At 33.2% G+C, this 14,734-nt stretch overlaps 2 protein-coding genes and 1 non-coding gene across 9 annotated transcripts; 1 reads left to right on the top strand and 2 right to left on the bottom strand.

Annotated features, from left to right (window-relative positions):
• Positions 1 to 1,110: 1,110 nt before the first annotated feature.
• Positions 1,111 to 4,571, bottom strand: LOC123222400 (guanine nucleotide-binding protein-like NSN1). Its single transcript, XM_044645145.1, has 9 exons — positions 4,411 to 4,571; positions 4,072 to 4,316; positions 3,765 to 3,879; positions 3,468 to 3,641; positions 3,102 to 3,316; positions 2,677 to 2,941; positions 2,263 to 2,442; positions 1,903 to 2,111; positions 1,111 to 1,697 (listed from the first exon to the last, which is right to left on the bottom strand). Exons 1-9 carry the CDS (start codon positions 4,427 to 4,429, stop codon positions 1,338 to 1,340), a joined length of 1,782 nt encoding a protein of 593 aa, XP_044501080.1. The 5' UTR covers positions 4,430 to 4,571; the 3' UTR covers positions 1,111 to 1,337.
• Positions 4,572 to 6,336: 1,765 nt separating this feature from the next.
• On the bottom strand, positions 6,337 to 6,422 carry TRNAM-CAU. The gene is given in 2 exon segments: positions 6,337 to 6,372; positions 6,385 to 6,422. It is a non-coding gene; the product is annotated as a tRNA-Met (tRNA).
• Positions 6,423 to 6,913: 491 nt separating this feature from the next.
• LOC123222390 lies at positions 6,914 to 11,934 on the top strand. Of its 7 annotated transcripts, none has more exons than XM_044645126.1 (9): positions 6,914 to 7,023; positions 7,221 to 7,396; positions 7,887 to 8,207; positions 8,352 to 8,568; positions 9,338 to 9,484; positions 9,586 to 9,710; positions 10,411 to 10,615; positions 10,934 to 11,190; positions 11,610 to 11,934. In XM_044645126.1, the coding sequence occupies exons 2-9, from the start codon at positions 7,287 to 7,289 to the stop codon at positions 11,776 to 11,778; spliced, it is 1,551 nt and encodes a 516-aa protein (XP_044501061.1). In that variant the 5' UTR covers positions 6,914 to 7,023; positions 7,221 to 7,286; the 3' UTR covers positions 11,779 to 11,934. The 7 variants fall into 7 exon arrangements, with proteins under 7 accessions (XP_044501061.1, XP_044501058.1, XP_044501060.1 ...); XM_044645123.1 differs by having other exon boundaries at positions 7,884 to 8,207; XM_044645125.1 differs by having other exon boundaries at positions 6,979 to 7,012; positions 7,884 to 8,207.
• The last annotated feature ends 2,800 nt before the right edge of the window (positions 11,935 to 14,734 follow it).

Genomic DNA, 14,734 nt, shown 5'->3' with positions numbered 1-14,734 from the left:
TATCTTTATTTATTAATTTTTTTACTAAAAAAATAATTCATTTTCAATTAATATAATAAATAACAGAAAAAATATTTTAAAATAATTATATCCAAAGATATTTAAATAAAATAATATACTAGTATTTTTTTATCAATTCTAATCAAATAAATAATTATTTATATTATATCTACCTATTTTTACCAAATTTTATTAAATATAATAATAATTTATAACTAACAATCTTCAAGATAATTTATCTTAAAGGTAATATTCCAATTTTGATAATAAAACATTCTCTAAACTAAACACCCTGTAAGAGTCAATATCATTTTCCTCTATAGTTTGAAAAATTAACAATTTTTTTATATCCAAAAATTTAAAAATTTTATTTTTTTTCTTAAAATTTTTTCTTTATTCTCCAATGACGGGAATCTGTCGTCTGTCATTGGTCAGCCACCTTAGCATCTTTTTCTTCAACTATCGACCTTCCCACCAAAGTAGGTTCTTTGAACGAAGACAAACCATCTTTGTTCAACAAAGAGACAAAGAGTTTTCTTATGCTAGGGTGGTCGGCCGATGGCGGCAACGAATTCCTATTGCTTGAGAATGAAGAAAAAAATTTAGGGGAAAAAAATAAAATTTTCAAATTTTAAGATGTGAAAAAAACTATTAGTTTTTCAAACTATAAAAAATATATATATAAACTCTTAGGTTTTAAAGTTTAATGAAAAAATGATAATTTTATTTTTTATAATAGTTTTGTTTATGGTTAATTATCTATGATAAGTATTTGAGTTTTTAAAACTGTGAATAAAACTCCTTTGGCCATCCTTTTTTAAAATAGATCCAGGGGTCAAAAGTAATTATTCATGCCGGAAGCTAAAATATTTAGGTCAATCAAACCCAGGACCACGGTTTTCTTGCTTTCCCACCCCAACTTCGATGACCTACTGTTTTTACCTTTTTAGTCTGGAAAATCTATTTTTTCACTTATTAAATTGTCATCTTTTGAAATTATAATAAAATTAATGAAAAGATAAGAAGGTAAATAATAGTTTTCTTAAAAAAAAAATTATAAAATCTTGTACACACTGAGTTAAAAACCAAGGACAGGACAAAACGGGAGGGTCAGAATTAGACAGTAACCATATAAGACAGATATGTCGCGTTCCCATTTAAGATATCAATACATGCATGATACAAACAAAACTGAATGAAAAGGATAGCAACATAAAGTTCTAACAAAAATTTTGTACATCCTTTTAGCGCTCATATTTGGATGCAAGTAGTCGCAAAAATTTAAAAAAAAAAAAAAAAAAAGCCTCCCCCATTTTAGTTGTTCTTAGCTGTTGTCATCACTCATCATCAAATTGAACACGGGACATTGGCACTTCTGAGACAATTAGAGCCTCCTCCTCATCACTGGCATCCAGGGCAGAACCCTTCTTGACATAATCTACTTTGAAATCATAATCATCATCCATGGCATCCACTTTCTTGGCCTTCTTCCTCCTCTTCATTTCTGCTCTTTTCATCTTTATATTAAGTATTCCCTCTGCCGAATATAGTTTCTCATTCTGCCTGCTTGTAGCAGTTATTCCTTTAGTTTTTCTGGCAATTTCTTCACCTTCCATGGGCTGGTCATTATCATTGTTAGATATATCCTCCTGTTCTTCATTATTACCTTGGGCCAATGGCTGCTGTTGCACATCTTCCTGAGTACGACAAATGGAAGTGCATAAGACATTAAGATTGTAAAACGAGGTGAGGTTCTAAAAACCATCCTTGTAAAGGTATTTGAAGTTAATTTATTTTTTTCACATATTTGAAGTTAATTTATTTTTAACTATAAGAAGACATTTAATAAGTTGGCCAACATAAGGATTGGATAGCAGCCTTACAATAGAAAGCATAACAAACCTCTAGCATAGTTTCATCAAAACTGAGTGGACAACTAGGAGGAACTTCAACAGGATGGAAGTCACCAACAGACTTAAGGCTTCCAATGAATGAAGATTCACCACTATATATTTCACCAACATTAAATTCTTTACCGAGCTCTGAAACAATCTTTGACTCTGAAGGTTCTTGATTCCTGGATGGGGGCATAGTGTAATATGGAATTTTACCTGAAATATGTCAAATCATAGAACTTGCTGACACAGTACCGAAAATTTCTTCCTTTCTATCAATATATAGTATTTTATCCATTATTTCATCGTGGTCCTCAGAGTGTATTAGGACTAAAACTAAATTCAATAAGCATCCACAAATCTGTACCTTCATTCCAGTCATGCAAAACAATTCTTGCAGCAGCTTCAACATCCAAAACACCGCCCTTTTTAAGCTTACCCCTAACAGTTGCTACCTTCTGCAGGAAGTCATCAACTGAATCAAAGCTTGGTACTTTGTATAATGTTACCAACAGTGTGGCTGGGCAAAGCTTGAGAATTTCCTTCACTGGGTCATCCATAAAAGAGATATGTGAGTGCTAAAAAGGAATGAGAGACATCATCAATAAGCAACAAGATTATGTAGCAATGCACATGTTCATAGATGCAGGAAAAACACTTTCTATTACTAAAACAAATAAGAAATCACTACTTATCAATTATAAAATTCAGAGGACAACAGTTGAATGTTTTGAACATAAACCCCAGAACTTTTAAGAAAACTGGTGGATGATTCAATTACCGGGTCCAACAGGATCTTCTAATTTTTCAATTCTTTTGCAGTTTCGAAGTGCTATGGAAGCATCATTCTCCCCTGATTTACTCATTACAACGCCAGGGCAGTCCAACAATTTAACGTTCTTGTCTAAATGAACTTCTTGCATTGATCTAGTTAACCCCGGAGTAGCCCCCACATTTACAACATGGCATCTCTTCAAGCTGTTAATTAGACTACTTTTACCAACATTTGGTAGGCCAATAATACCCACCGTGATAGACTTCTTGATCTGCCAAAAACCAGTCAAAGTTACAGATCTATACTTGCAGGAATGTAATCGATTATCAGAAATTTGAAATACAACACAAACATTGAGAGAAAATATCAGCAGCAAGAATACAGGAGAAAAGAATAACAAAGTACCCTAACAAAAAAAAGGCTGAAATTACCTCATGACTTCGTGAGTAATTCTTCAACAATTTAATAAGTGTCTCAGCTCCAAGACAATCACTGGTTTGCAAAAGGTTGCTAGGTTTTGATGCTTTTGAGGATTTCCACCCCAGATTTGACCTTTGCTCTTGGGTGCTGCACTTGAACGCAACAGCAGGCAATTCTTCCCTAAGATACTTGAGCCACATCTCAACAGCTTCTCGAGGGACTAGATCTAAGATACCAATATACATTTAAATTAGTACATGTTAAATCATGAAGGTAATGACCACAAAGTATTTTTTCATGTCTTGAACTTGAAATTCTTAATACAAAAGGAGACATATCAAGACAATAAGCCAAGGACTGTGAGGAAAATAAGTTACCGATTTTATTCAGAAGCAACACTAAGTGCTTATCAGAGCCTGCTTTCATCACCATCTTTTCCATGTCAACACAGCGAGTACCAATGGGATCTCGAGCATCAAGAACTTCCAAAATGACATCTGATAATTCAATGACTTTAACCAACTCCTTGTAGAAAACCCTATCCGAATTATCTGTATGATAGCAAAATGTTTTCACCAACTGCCAAAAACCTTAAAAGCAAGAATATATGTGTAACTTAAGTGTCACACATCTTTTTCACCTGGCGAGCAACTTCAAATTACATAAAAGCATACCCCGGTTTTTCTGGAATCCAGTTGAATAATCACTACTCTTCCGCCCTTCAACATCTTGCTCTTCTGCAGTAGCTGTATCATCATCCTCCAGTAAACCCAACTTTCTTTTCTGAGCCTGAATAAACGCATACCTTCTTATACCATTTACCAGTACCCAACTAAAGACAACCCAATCGAGGAAAACAATAACATCTAAACAGTAAATAGAAACCAAAAACACCACGACAATAGTTCATTCTACTTATACTTAGCAAAACTTAAAATGCTATCTCTAAACATGTTCAGTGGATAAACAAAATAATAATACCCTCTCTTTGCGGGCAGCTTTCTTTTGCTCCAACTCTTCAATGGCACGAGCACGGCGAGCCTCAAGGGCCTTGAGCTCTTGTTCCTTGAAGGGCCAGTCATTGGGGATACCTGGGTCTTTCTCAACCTTGCGTTTACGGTTTAAGTTGTGCTTCTTGGCTTCCTTAGCCTTTTTTTTGTGATGCTCTTTTACTTTCTTTATTACTTTGTATTTCTGCTTCAAGGATACTCTCTTACTCTTACTCTCTGCATCAAACACAAAACAAAACAAATCAATAAAAGAATAATATCTTTGATAATGGTGATTGCAAGTTAATAAGTAAGAGGATGTTTCGCTAACTTTTACTCTTCTTCACCATCTTCGGTTGCCTTCGACTTCAAGGATTTGGAGGGGGGAAAATGGAAAGCTGCCAAGAGGCCGGCTTTAGGGTTTTAGATGTAGAAAAATGAAAACTAAGCAGGCGGGTCACGGCCTGTGCGGGGTCGGTGTAGCAATAAAAAAATTTTGGGTTTTTTCCAGTCCTTACAGAATAGGAAATTTAATTACCCCCAAAATTTTACGTGACTAAATACCCCTTGAGTAAGGGAAATGTCATAATTCAATGCTTGCAATTGCAAGTATAATCCTACACCATGGGCAATATAATCTGTCTACATTACTATACAAGAGCAATGCTAAAAAAATTGCCTAGAAAATGTCTTTGTCGAGATGGAGGGAATGTCTTCATTGGTTGTTGATGGTCAGAGATGGAGAGAGAAGTTGAGAGAGAGAGAGAACACGATCGTCATCATTTTCGACTATCAGTAGTGATGATTGAAAAAATTCTAAAAGAAAATATTTATTTTTCAAATTTGAAATGAAAATAATTTGTTAGATTTTTAAACCTAAAAATATAATAGGAAATTTAATTATCCACAAATTTTTACAAGACTAAATACCCCTTGAGTAAGGGAAATGTCATAATTCAATGCTTGCAATTGCAAGTATAATCCTACACCATGGGCAATATAATCTGTCTACATTATTATACAAGAGCAATGCTAAAAAAATTGCCTAGAAAAATCTTTGTCGAGATGGAGGGAAATGTCTTCATTGGTTGTTGATGATCAGGGATAGAGAGAGAAACTGAAAGAGAGAAAGAGAGAGCACAACCGTCACCATTTTCGACTATCAGTAGTGATGATTGAAAAAATTCTAAGAGAAAATATTCATTTTTCAAATTTGGAATGAAAAGAATTTGTTAGATTTTAAACTTAAGAGAAATATGATAAATTTTTATTTTTTAATATTTTTATTAAATAATAATTTTATCTCTGACACTAATAACAAAACTTAGGTTTACAGTAAACCTTAGATGGAATAAGTCTTCTAGCCTTTACGTTATTGTATACAAGAGCCACGCTAAAAGAATTGCAATTGCATGTATAACCCTCGCCATCAGGCAATCTCATCTTTCTACGTCATTATGCAAGAGTAGTGCTAAAAAAATACTGCTAGCACTTACCCCAGATTTCATCACCATTGATCTAGTACGTAAAGCCGAAAGACTTGTTCTCACCCAAAGTATAGTAAAATCTCTAAATCTCATTCTCAAACTTTAATAAATCTAAACACTTATCCATGAATCAATTTTCGTTAAAAATCCCAGTTAGAATTATGAGTAAAATTGTTATTTGCTAAAATAAATTTAAAAAATTAAAGTTTTATCACATTTTTCTCTTTAAGTTTAAAAAATCTCACAATTCCTCTTTAAAGCTCAAAGTTTGAAAAGTGACCATTTTTTATAGGGTTTTATCCTCTTTTCTCTTATGACGATTCATTATCTCTAAGTATTAGTCGTCATTCTTTCTGCTTTATCTTTCCCTTCTAATCTCTCTCTCTTTCTTCTTTAGTCATTTTCAATTCATCTTTGTCTTGTCTTTATCTTTCAGATGAAGACTGTTTGTTTTCATTTTTGTCTCAATCAAAGACGACTGGAGAGAGAAGGATAAGATAAGGTGAGAGAAAGGGCGGTCGATAATTAGAGATGATAAATTATTATCGAAGAGAAAATGGAAAAAAAACCTTAAAGGGAAAATAATCACTTTTTAAACTTTGAATGAAAAAAAAAAATTAAATATAGAAAAAAAAAGTAGTATAATTTTAATTTTTCAGATAAATAAAAATTTTGCCTAATTTTAACTGAGACTTTTAGTTTTTAGCCAATACAATATTACGTCATTAAATGTGTTTTATACATAGGGGTGGCCAGAGCTAAAAAGGTTGTGGGGTGAGAGAGGCTCGAACTCTCGACCTCAGGATCGCTCAATCAGCTATGAGACCTACGCGCTAGCCAACTGCGCCACCACCCCGCGCATTGTTTGGACTACAACATCTATTAAATACTTATTATCACATTGTTACTTTTTAAATGTTAAATGTTCATTTTTGAAATACATATTTTAAAACTTGTATAATGATAACTTAGTATTTTAAAAGTATTAAACATTTAATTATGTAAATTATATGATAGCTCTCGTGATAACTAATTCCATTTTAAATGTTAAGTGGAATTAGTAATACTTGTGATGACTCTTAATTGTTTTAATAAATATTATACTATGCAGTTAAATAATTTAGAGTAATATTATGTAAATTTATTTTGGATATATAAACTATGTATATATTTATATATATTATCATATAATTAAATATTATTTTATTTTAATTTAAAATTATTTAATAATATAATAATATATATAAATATATATTTATTTATATGATTAAAATAAACACATAATTTTATTAAATAATTAATTAAAATGTAATAAAAAGAATTAACGTTTTATGCAAGCCTGTCAATTCTCAACAAGGATAAATAAGATTGTGTCCAAATATTTAAAAAAAGGCAAAGGAACAGAGTAGCGAGCCCTCATTTGATTTGGTGTGCTGTGCAAGGACGGTAAGAACCGGGTGCGTACAAAACCAATCTCATCTCATCTTTACTGTCGTCTGCCATCCAGGGATAAGTAGACGTTGATGTTTAGAATTCACTTCGCCTTAAATTTGTTGCTGCTTAATATTATTGGCTTAATACACTATTTGGATTCAATTTATCGCAAATCTATTTTGTGCTGATATACTGATGTATCTATCAATTGATTTGGCAGTTTGACTCGTCTGCGATGTACGTGCAACTCACTTTATGTGTTGATTGAGGGATTTGAATTTGAAAAATGGCGGAATATGTGGCAGCACCATCATGTATTAAGCTGCATATGCAGAGTACTTATATAAATAAGAGAGAATGTTTACTACGGAATTCGTATTTTAGACCAGCTCAAAGGTTTTATTGTCGTACTTGCTTGCTTCATTTTAGATTGATCTTCTTTGGTGCTTTGAGAATGGGAATGGGCATTGCTAGTTTGAATAATCATTCTTGATTTCTTATTAAGTTTCAATTTTTTGAGGAGATAATTCTCAGTTGGTCATTATTGTTAATCATTTTTTGTGGGACTTTTATTATATATCAGATGCACACTTATTGATGAAATTGCGAAAACCACAGGGAATATAGTTTTGAATCTTTTGTGCTAATTTTTTTATGACTGCAAAATTTGGAGAACTTTGTATGTCCATATTTGGCCCAGTTGAGCTGTGCCTCAGGTCCCAAATAATTGTAGCATAATATTTTACAAAAGTACGTGCATTTAACCATCATTAGCAAGCAACAACGATATTATTCTGTGTTGACAGTGATGTTCACAACATAAAGGTATAAATATTAGCTATGATGCTGAATCTTGCATTTTCTTTTGTCTTTGTGGCTGTAGAAGGTGTTCCCGCGAAAGATGTAAAGTTGCCTGGTACTCAATGCAGAAAATACGTGGGATTAGTACTTTAGGTGTTGAAAATAAAAAAGGTTATTCACTAGGCAGGAAACGTTCATTCAAATGTAGTTGCTTGGGGTTTTTGGTCAACCCTGATTGTGCAACAGCCTCTGAATGGGTTCCTGTTGGTGATCAGGTACTTCTTATGGCCAGTATATTCCTCACATATCTGGCTGGAGTAATTCCTGTTCAGAATTCTAATCACACTATGCAAAAGAGCAGACTCAATAGTATTTCAGTCCCTGAGAGCTTTATCTCTCCTGGTTGGTAAGGGTAAGAATATCAAATATCTCATATTTTTGTTGCACTGACACAATCATTTTGATTACCTGGAATGTGAATGCATTTCTGGCTTCTGTATGCTCGTTTCTCTTTGTTACTCAGGCTATTCTTCTCTAAATGCTGTTCCAGGAAAAATGATGAGAATGCTAATATAAATTCTGTTTGGGAAGTAGTGAAAGAGAAACTTGTGGAGTCTCTAGATGCTATTGCATGTGGGAATAATTCTGGAAACAGAGCCACTGAATTTGAACAACAACAGGGAAAGCGTCCTTTAAGTCTGTATGCTGTATCTGAGGGAGCGAGGTTACGGCTACTTTGGGCTTCTCTTCAGCAGCTTGAGAAAGAGGCAAGCATTGTATATATTGTCACTTTGTGCTATAGTTACAGTGCTTAAATTTGCTACTTTGAAAGAAATTGAGCATTTTACTTGCATAGATGGATACTTAAAGTGGTTATAAGACATTGCTGATTAAAAAAAAAACAAAAGTAACTTTGTTTGGTTGTAATTGCAGAAAGAAAGATACATAGCTCTGCTTCTTGTTTGTAATTTTTTTTCAGAAAGTCTTTTAAATTGTAACAATCTTGAATGTAAATAAAAAAATTGTTGTTTGCAAAAGTAAGAATAAAGTAATGTTTTAGTTAGTTTTGATTGGAATCTAAACATGTTTGTTGCTGGTAAAAGTTGCTAGAAATAACATTTGAACCTGGAATCTTATTTAACATGATATTAGATATATTAATGGTGTATATAGCATATATTTACTCTGTGGCATACAAGAAAGGATTGTTATGACAATTTGTAATTATCCTGTGGTTACAACATAATTTTTCAAAATTATGTGCATTACCTACAAATCATCTTTTTGTGAAGAAACGTTGCCCTTTACTTCTCAACTTTATTTGATACGGTTTCTATGATGCATTTACCACAGTTAGGTTGGATACATTTTAGATGTATGTAATTTGATGTAACAGTGTATCATTTTGATTTCATATATTGGAAGTATGGTATTTTCCTTGTAAATGGGGCATGCATGATTACTAATTGTAATATTTCTATCTCTTGAATAATTTTGTAGTCTTTGGTGATTTACTATTTCAGCATTTTATTTCAGGTAAGTAATATCTCAGAGATTCCTGATACTGTTAACAGAGATGATTGGATAACTGTTTTTTTTGAAATCATTCGAGAATCCTGTCAACCAGTATGCATGACTTGGCTACAAAATGAATTTGACCTAGACAACAGCAATTCTGATGAGGTACCTTGCAAATTCTGGTTTTTTGCACTGTCAGTAGCACGGAATTTCTCTCTGATGTGGCTACTAAATACATGTCACATCTTTGTTACTTTTTGTTTCAGGCACTTATTTCTCTGATTCTAGAGAAGTTAAAAAGAGAAGATACTGTTTTAAAGAATATCATAAATTCAGGCAAGACAGATCTTTATGCTGAATTGATGCACTTTCTTCGGTTCAGTTCCCCCAGGTAAAATCAGTTGGTGTTGTTTCATGAAGCATATGTGTTTTTCATAAATTATGTAGAAAAATGTTCAGTAACTCTGGAACAGTTATGTGCTGCGTACAGTGAATGCATACTTGTTAGTCCAGTTTTTGGATGTTGTGGGGGAAACACCTGTGTCTTGAAAACACATTTATCTCTGTTTGTATATTTTTTTTTTTATTCCTTTATTGCATTTTTTTTTGTACAAAACACATTATTCTATTAAGGTTTTTCATTCCAAGTAGTTATATTTAGATAAATTAATATTTTGGAAGAGGATACATGTTTCTTTGTAAAAAGACGAAACACTATAGAATATCAAGATGGGGTTTTTTTTCCCCTAAAAGCTAAATAGATTATCCCTACAAAGCATCTTGATCTTGTTCCTTACCAGAGCACTGCTTCACTGTTTGCCTTCTTGGGAGTCCAGTGGATCCTAGGTCATTTAGTCCATAACTTTGCAACAGGAATTGGCTCTCATGAATACTGAAATTTTACCTAGTCCAATTTAAGTGATAGATCAACACTCTAATTTCTCCTTACTGACCTTGTTTAAGTTTTCTTAGAGGTGTTTGATGAGGAATTAATTTGTATTCTCTGAGGTTCCTGTATAAAACTTGCTCTTTATCAGTTCATCTATATCTAATATAGGTTGGCATGCGCTGCCACCATCTCTGTTTAGCAGAAAGGGTTGCTGGTACGACAATACCTTGTTTTCTTTGTATGCGGATTCCATATTAGAAGATTTGGTGATAACTTTAGCGGATGGGATTGCAAGCATTTACCTAGAGCTTATTTCTGTCGATGGAAATTTGCCAAATGAAATTAGCAGCCTGGGTTTGATGATGTGTAATCTGTCAACTCGTGCACTCCAAAGATTACGGAATGAGGTACAAGTATTTCTTTGCCAGCTTAGTACTAATATTTCCTGAATGTTAATATCAATGCTTCATATGCATATTGGGATTCTGCAATTTGTTTCTCTTCTCACTGTTCATAGCAAAAGGGAACTTATTGTATGGGCTTTACTATCAAACTTGAAGTCTGAATCTGTTGTCCATGTTTCATTTATTGTGCCTTTCTAATATTATGTTACTGGCCACATTGTAGTAGTCATGGCATTGAAGTGGTTGTATCAAAGTCTTTTCCTTGTTTTAGATATTGGGGAGCTGAATATCATAACTTTAATCCTTTCTTCTCTTGAATAGGTGGCCCTGAATTTATGGTTGTATCAAAATGTGGAGGCAGTTGTATCAATGTATGAAGATCGTTTTGACCTGTGCACATTTCAGAGCCAACTCATTGAGGAATCTATCGTGGATGTCCAGTTTGAGAATGATAATTGGTGGAAGAAGCTTACCTGCAGAAAATCTGAAATTTCGTTCTCTGCATCAAGTTATATTGAAATAATTCAAATGTCTATTTCTGTGAGAAGAACCAAGGAATTAAGGGCCCTGACAGGATGGTATGCCTTTCATTTTGTTCCATAGCAATTTTAATTTCATGCATGCATCAGCATGAGTACAAGGTCTATGACTTATGGATCACCTGAGATTGCTGGACATGAAAATTAGATTATTTAAATACCTTATATTAAAAAGAGTTTGAAATTATTTATTTTATTAACCATTTGAGAGCAATTAGAAGTTGCTTTTCAAAATAAAAAAAGGTGTAATCTCTAACATATTGTTGACAATGCTCCTATAAAATTATTGATTATTCATGAAATTATTAATTTTAGGTTATGCACAATTTTTTGCTGACCTGGACTGCTTCTGTCTTTTGCCCTCAATCTGTCCTTGTGACTTTTCTGCAATATCAATTTTTATGCTTTTAATATATCCTGCACTTTCAATTGAATATATCGGAAAAATTGTGTTGCAGGAGGTACTACTTCAGCTTATTCCTTGAGTTATCTGACATTAGCATGCCATCTATAAGAGCTGTTTTTGAAAAAATCAGCAATGCCATCTCATTCTTTTTTGTTAGCTTGATTGGGAGATCCTTAGGACTCATCTACACTGGAATTAGGCAGTCCCTGCAATGGAAGTGAGAAGTAATATAACTGGTGTATTTTTGTCATTCTTTGCGATTTACGTTAAGTTTGTTTTTCACTTTGATATAGGACTAGCCAATATGAGGATGTCTCTTTTGGGTATTGAGGCATCTTGTAACGATTCATTTTGAAGTAAAAATTTGACTTCCACCTGTATATTTTATCTTTCAGATGGCCATATGATAATCATTTTAATCTGGACTCTCTCTCTGATGGGTCCAATTTTGAATTTGTTCAAGAGTATTGAAGGTTCGATGATACTGAAGGAAGTTATGATGAAAGATTAGTTTAGTAATGATGCGGATGGCTATATCAATCTATGAGATTGTTTAAAAATGGGTGCTTTTTGTTTTGTTTTGTTTTTCATCAGTGATGAAGAAAATGGTGGGAAACACAAACAGGAGAAAGTGATGTGCACAGAGATGTTCATAGTCTTCGAAAAATCAGCAAAAGCAAAAGATAGAAAAGGTAGGTACAGAAACAGGTGCAGAAAAAAGATGAGTTGATGAAGCATCAGTATCTCTAAACCAAATAAAAATGGTCAAGTGCTGATAATTAAAGATGAACAATTTATCTTCACTAGAAAGGCATGCTATGATTACTGAATTATATAACATGTTCAGGCAGATGGCACTGTTGTGATTTGATATGTTGAATCTTCCCTTTCTTTTAAAGATAAAGAAGAAAATTTTTAAAGGGATAAGAGTCAAAGAAGATTTTCTTTTAATTATTATTATTATTTGTTGTATTTATTACATAACATAACATTCAGTTTAGATCCGTGGTTTATGGGTTAATACCTTTATTAAAATAGTAACGAGAATAATTAATAAGTTTAGAATTACATTATTTATACAGAAACACTGTTAATTAACATTAAGCTGTTAATAATTAATGATTAATATTTAGAATTAAAGGCAATAATAATGCCATTCATAACTTGCATGTGGATGGGGAATACTTTCCAAGTAAAAGTCATTATATAATCTTCATCCTAATCATACACTTTGACTGATCTCGGCCGCAGATCAGATTTTTGACCCTCGACACACGATTAATTATATAATTAATTAATAAAACAAGGACAAAACTTTGATGCAGCTGGGTTCATTTGGTTTGTTAAACTATGATTAATTCTTTGACCGCTGAACAAAAGCTTAATTAAGGCATTATTTTAAGGCATCCCGGAAGCTGAATCAAAACGTTTTTTTCATATATTTTTTCTATAAGAAAAGGGTCTTCAGTCTATTTCGGATTGTATGGATAGCCGAAAGCATCTGGCTTAAAAGCCAAAGTTACCTAAGAATGTTTGTTTATAAAAAGAGCAAGAAGAAGAAGCAGCTATGCAAAACTTTTTTGTTTTGTCTTTTAAATGAAAATGGCTGTGGTGGCTCTTCCATTTAGAGGAGCATTGCTACTCTTAAATTAATTAATTATCTGCTGGATAAAGCGAAATCTTGCTTTCTGTATGATCATTTTCTCCATTGCTTTTTAACAGTGACATTTCATTAGGCTTTTCAAATGGTGGCTGTACCACACCCAACTCCCATCACACTTCATATAGCTTGGATGGCATTTTGCTACTGTTTGTATCTTGAGTCCAGATTGGTGACTAGGGCCTTAAGTCTGATTCCGATGATTCACCTCAGTTGAGTGCTGTCATTTCCCGGCTCCCAGCAGCAATGGAGACAGAGCCTGCCAACTAACCAGGGTCCCGTTGATTTTTAGTAATGAAATATGCAATAATTCAGCATCCACATAGAACTAAATGGATGGTGACTGCAGTGTGTCGTGACTCAGCTTTCCCTCCTGTAACATGCTATTTATACCAGGGATGCTTAATTAATTAGACGGTGATGTGAATTCTCCATTGCCCACTCAACATCAGTGAATGGGAAAAGAATATTGGAATCGAAGATTGAAAGTTATAATTATACATGCTTTACAAGTTGATTAATTAATTTCTTGCACCAAATACCGATTCCTTTACAGAGTCCTCTCAACATCAAATTGGGAATTGCATTTTTATTTACTGGTTGAGAAACAGAGCATAAAAGAAGTAGGTATAATTAATTAGTATCAGCTGACAGGGATAGTTTCGATAGAGTTGAATTCAAGTCAAATTAAATTTGTATATGGGTTCTCAATCTTAGCTCATAATTTAAATAATCGATTAGAGTTTAAGCTTAAATTCATTCAAATTGGTTAAAGATTATTGACAAGATAAATCAAAATGATAAATAGTATTATTGATAGAAAGAATAATTTTGCTAAAAAAATTTAAATCAAATTATCAAATTAAAACTTTAATTTGAATTCAGCTCAAGTCAAGCTGAATGCTGATTTGAGCATACGAATCCACCCATGAATGGGAAGTTACGGAAAAATCCGCGCACCATAATTCATTGCTCACATGGCGTCTAATCAAAGTCAGTACTTCACACCTTTGTTGAATACAACAGAGAGCTCCCAGCTTTTAATTTTCAATAGCAGAGTAATCAGGGTCACCACGTACACAACCATACTCCAATAGAAGGATCCAAAAGATAAGCAGCACATGGATCGAAAACAAGGGCTCACCTCCAACTTTTGACATATTTGCTGCTAGCTAGCTCACAACTTACCTAGTTACTCAAGAAATTAAGAGAAATCTATTGAAATCTATGAATAAATAAATAGGCTGTCTTTGCTACAATATGCAGAAATGGTTGATTTACTGCTTGCTTTCAATAATACAGCCAGACACTACTAAATTAAAGTAAATTTCGAGGTCCACCCAATTGACTTTTTGTACCAAATGTGATGGAAGCTTTGCAAAGGCAGCACATGGGTATTGGCCTTCTTAGGCAGGCAAACTGGCACATTAGGTTTCTCGAGGTTATTTGATTTTATAATTTACCTTTATATTCCACAATAGTTTTTCCTTTCTTCAAGTTTTTTTACTTCAATTTGA

Source organism: Mangifera indica, chromosome 8 (genome assembly GCF_011075055.1).
Source record: "Mangifera indica cultivar Alphonso chromosome 8, CATAS_Mindica_2.1, whole genome shotgun sequence".
NCBI lineage: Eukaryota > Viridiplantae > Streptophyta > Magnoliopsida > Sapindales > Anacardiaceae > Mangifera > Mangifera indica.
This window is presented reverse-complemented; position numbering and strand designations above follow the sequence as displayed.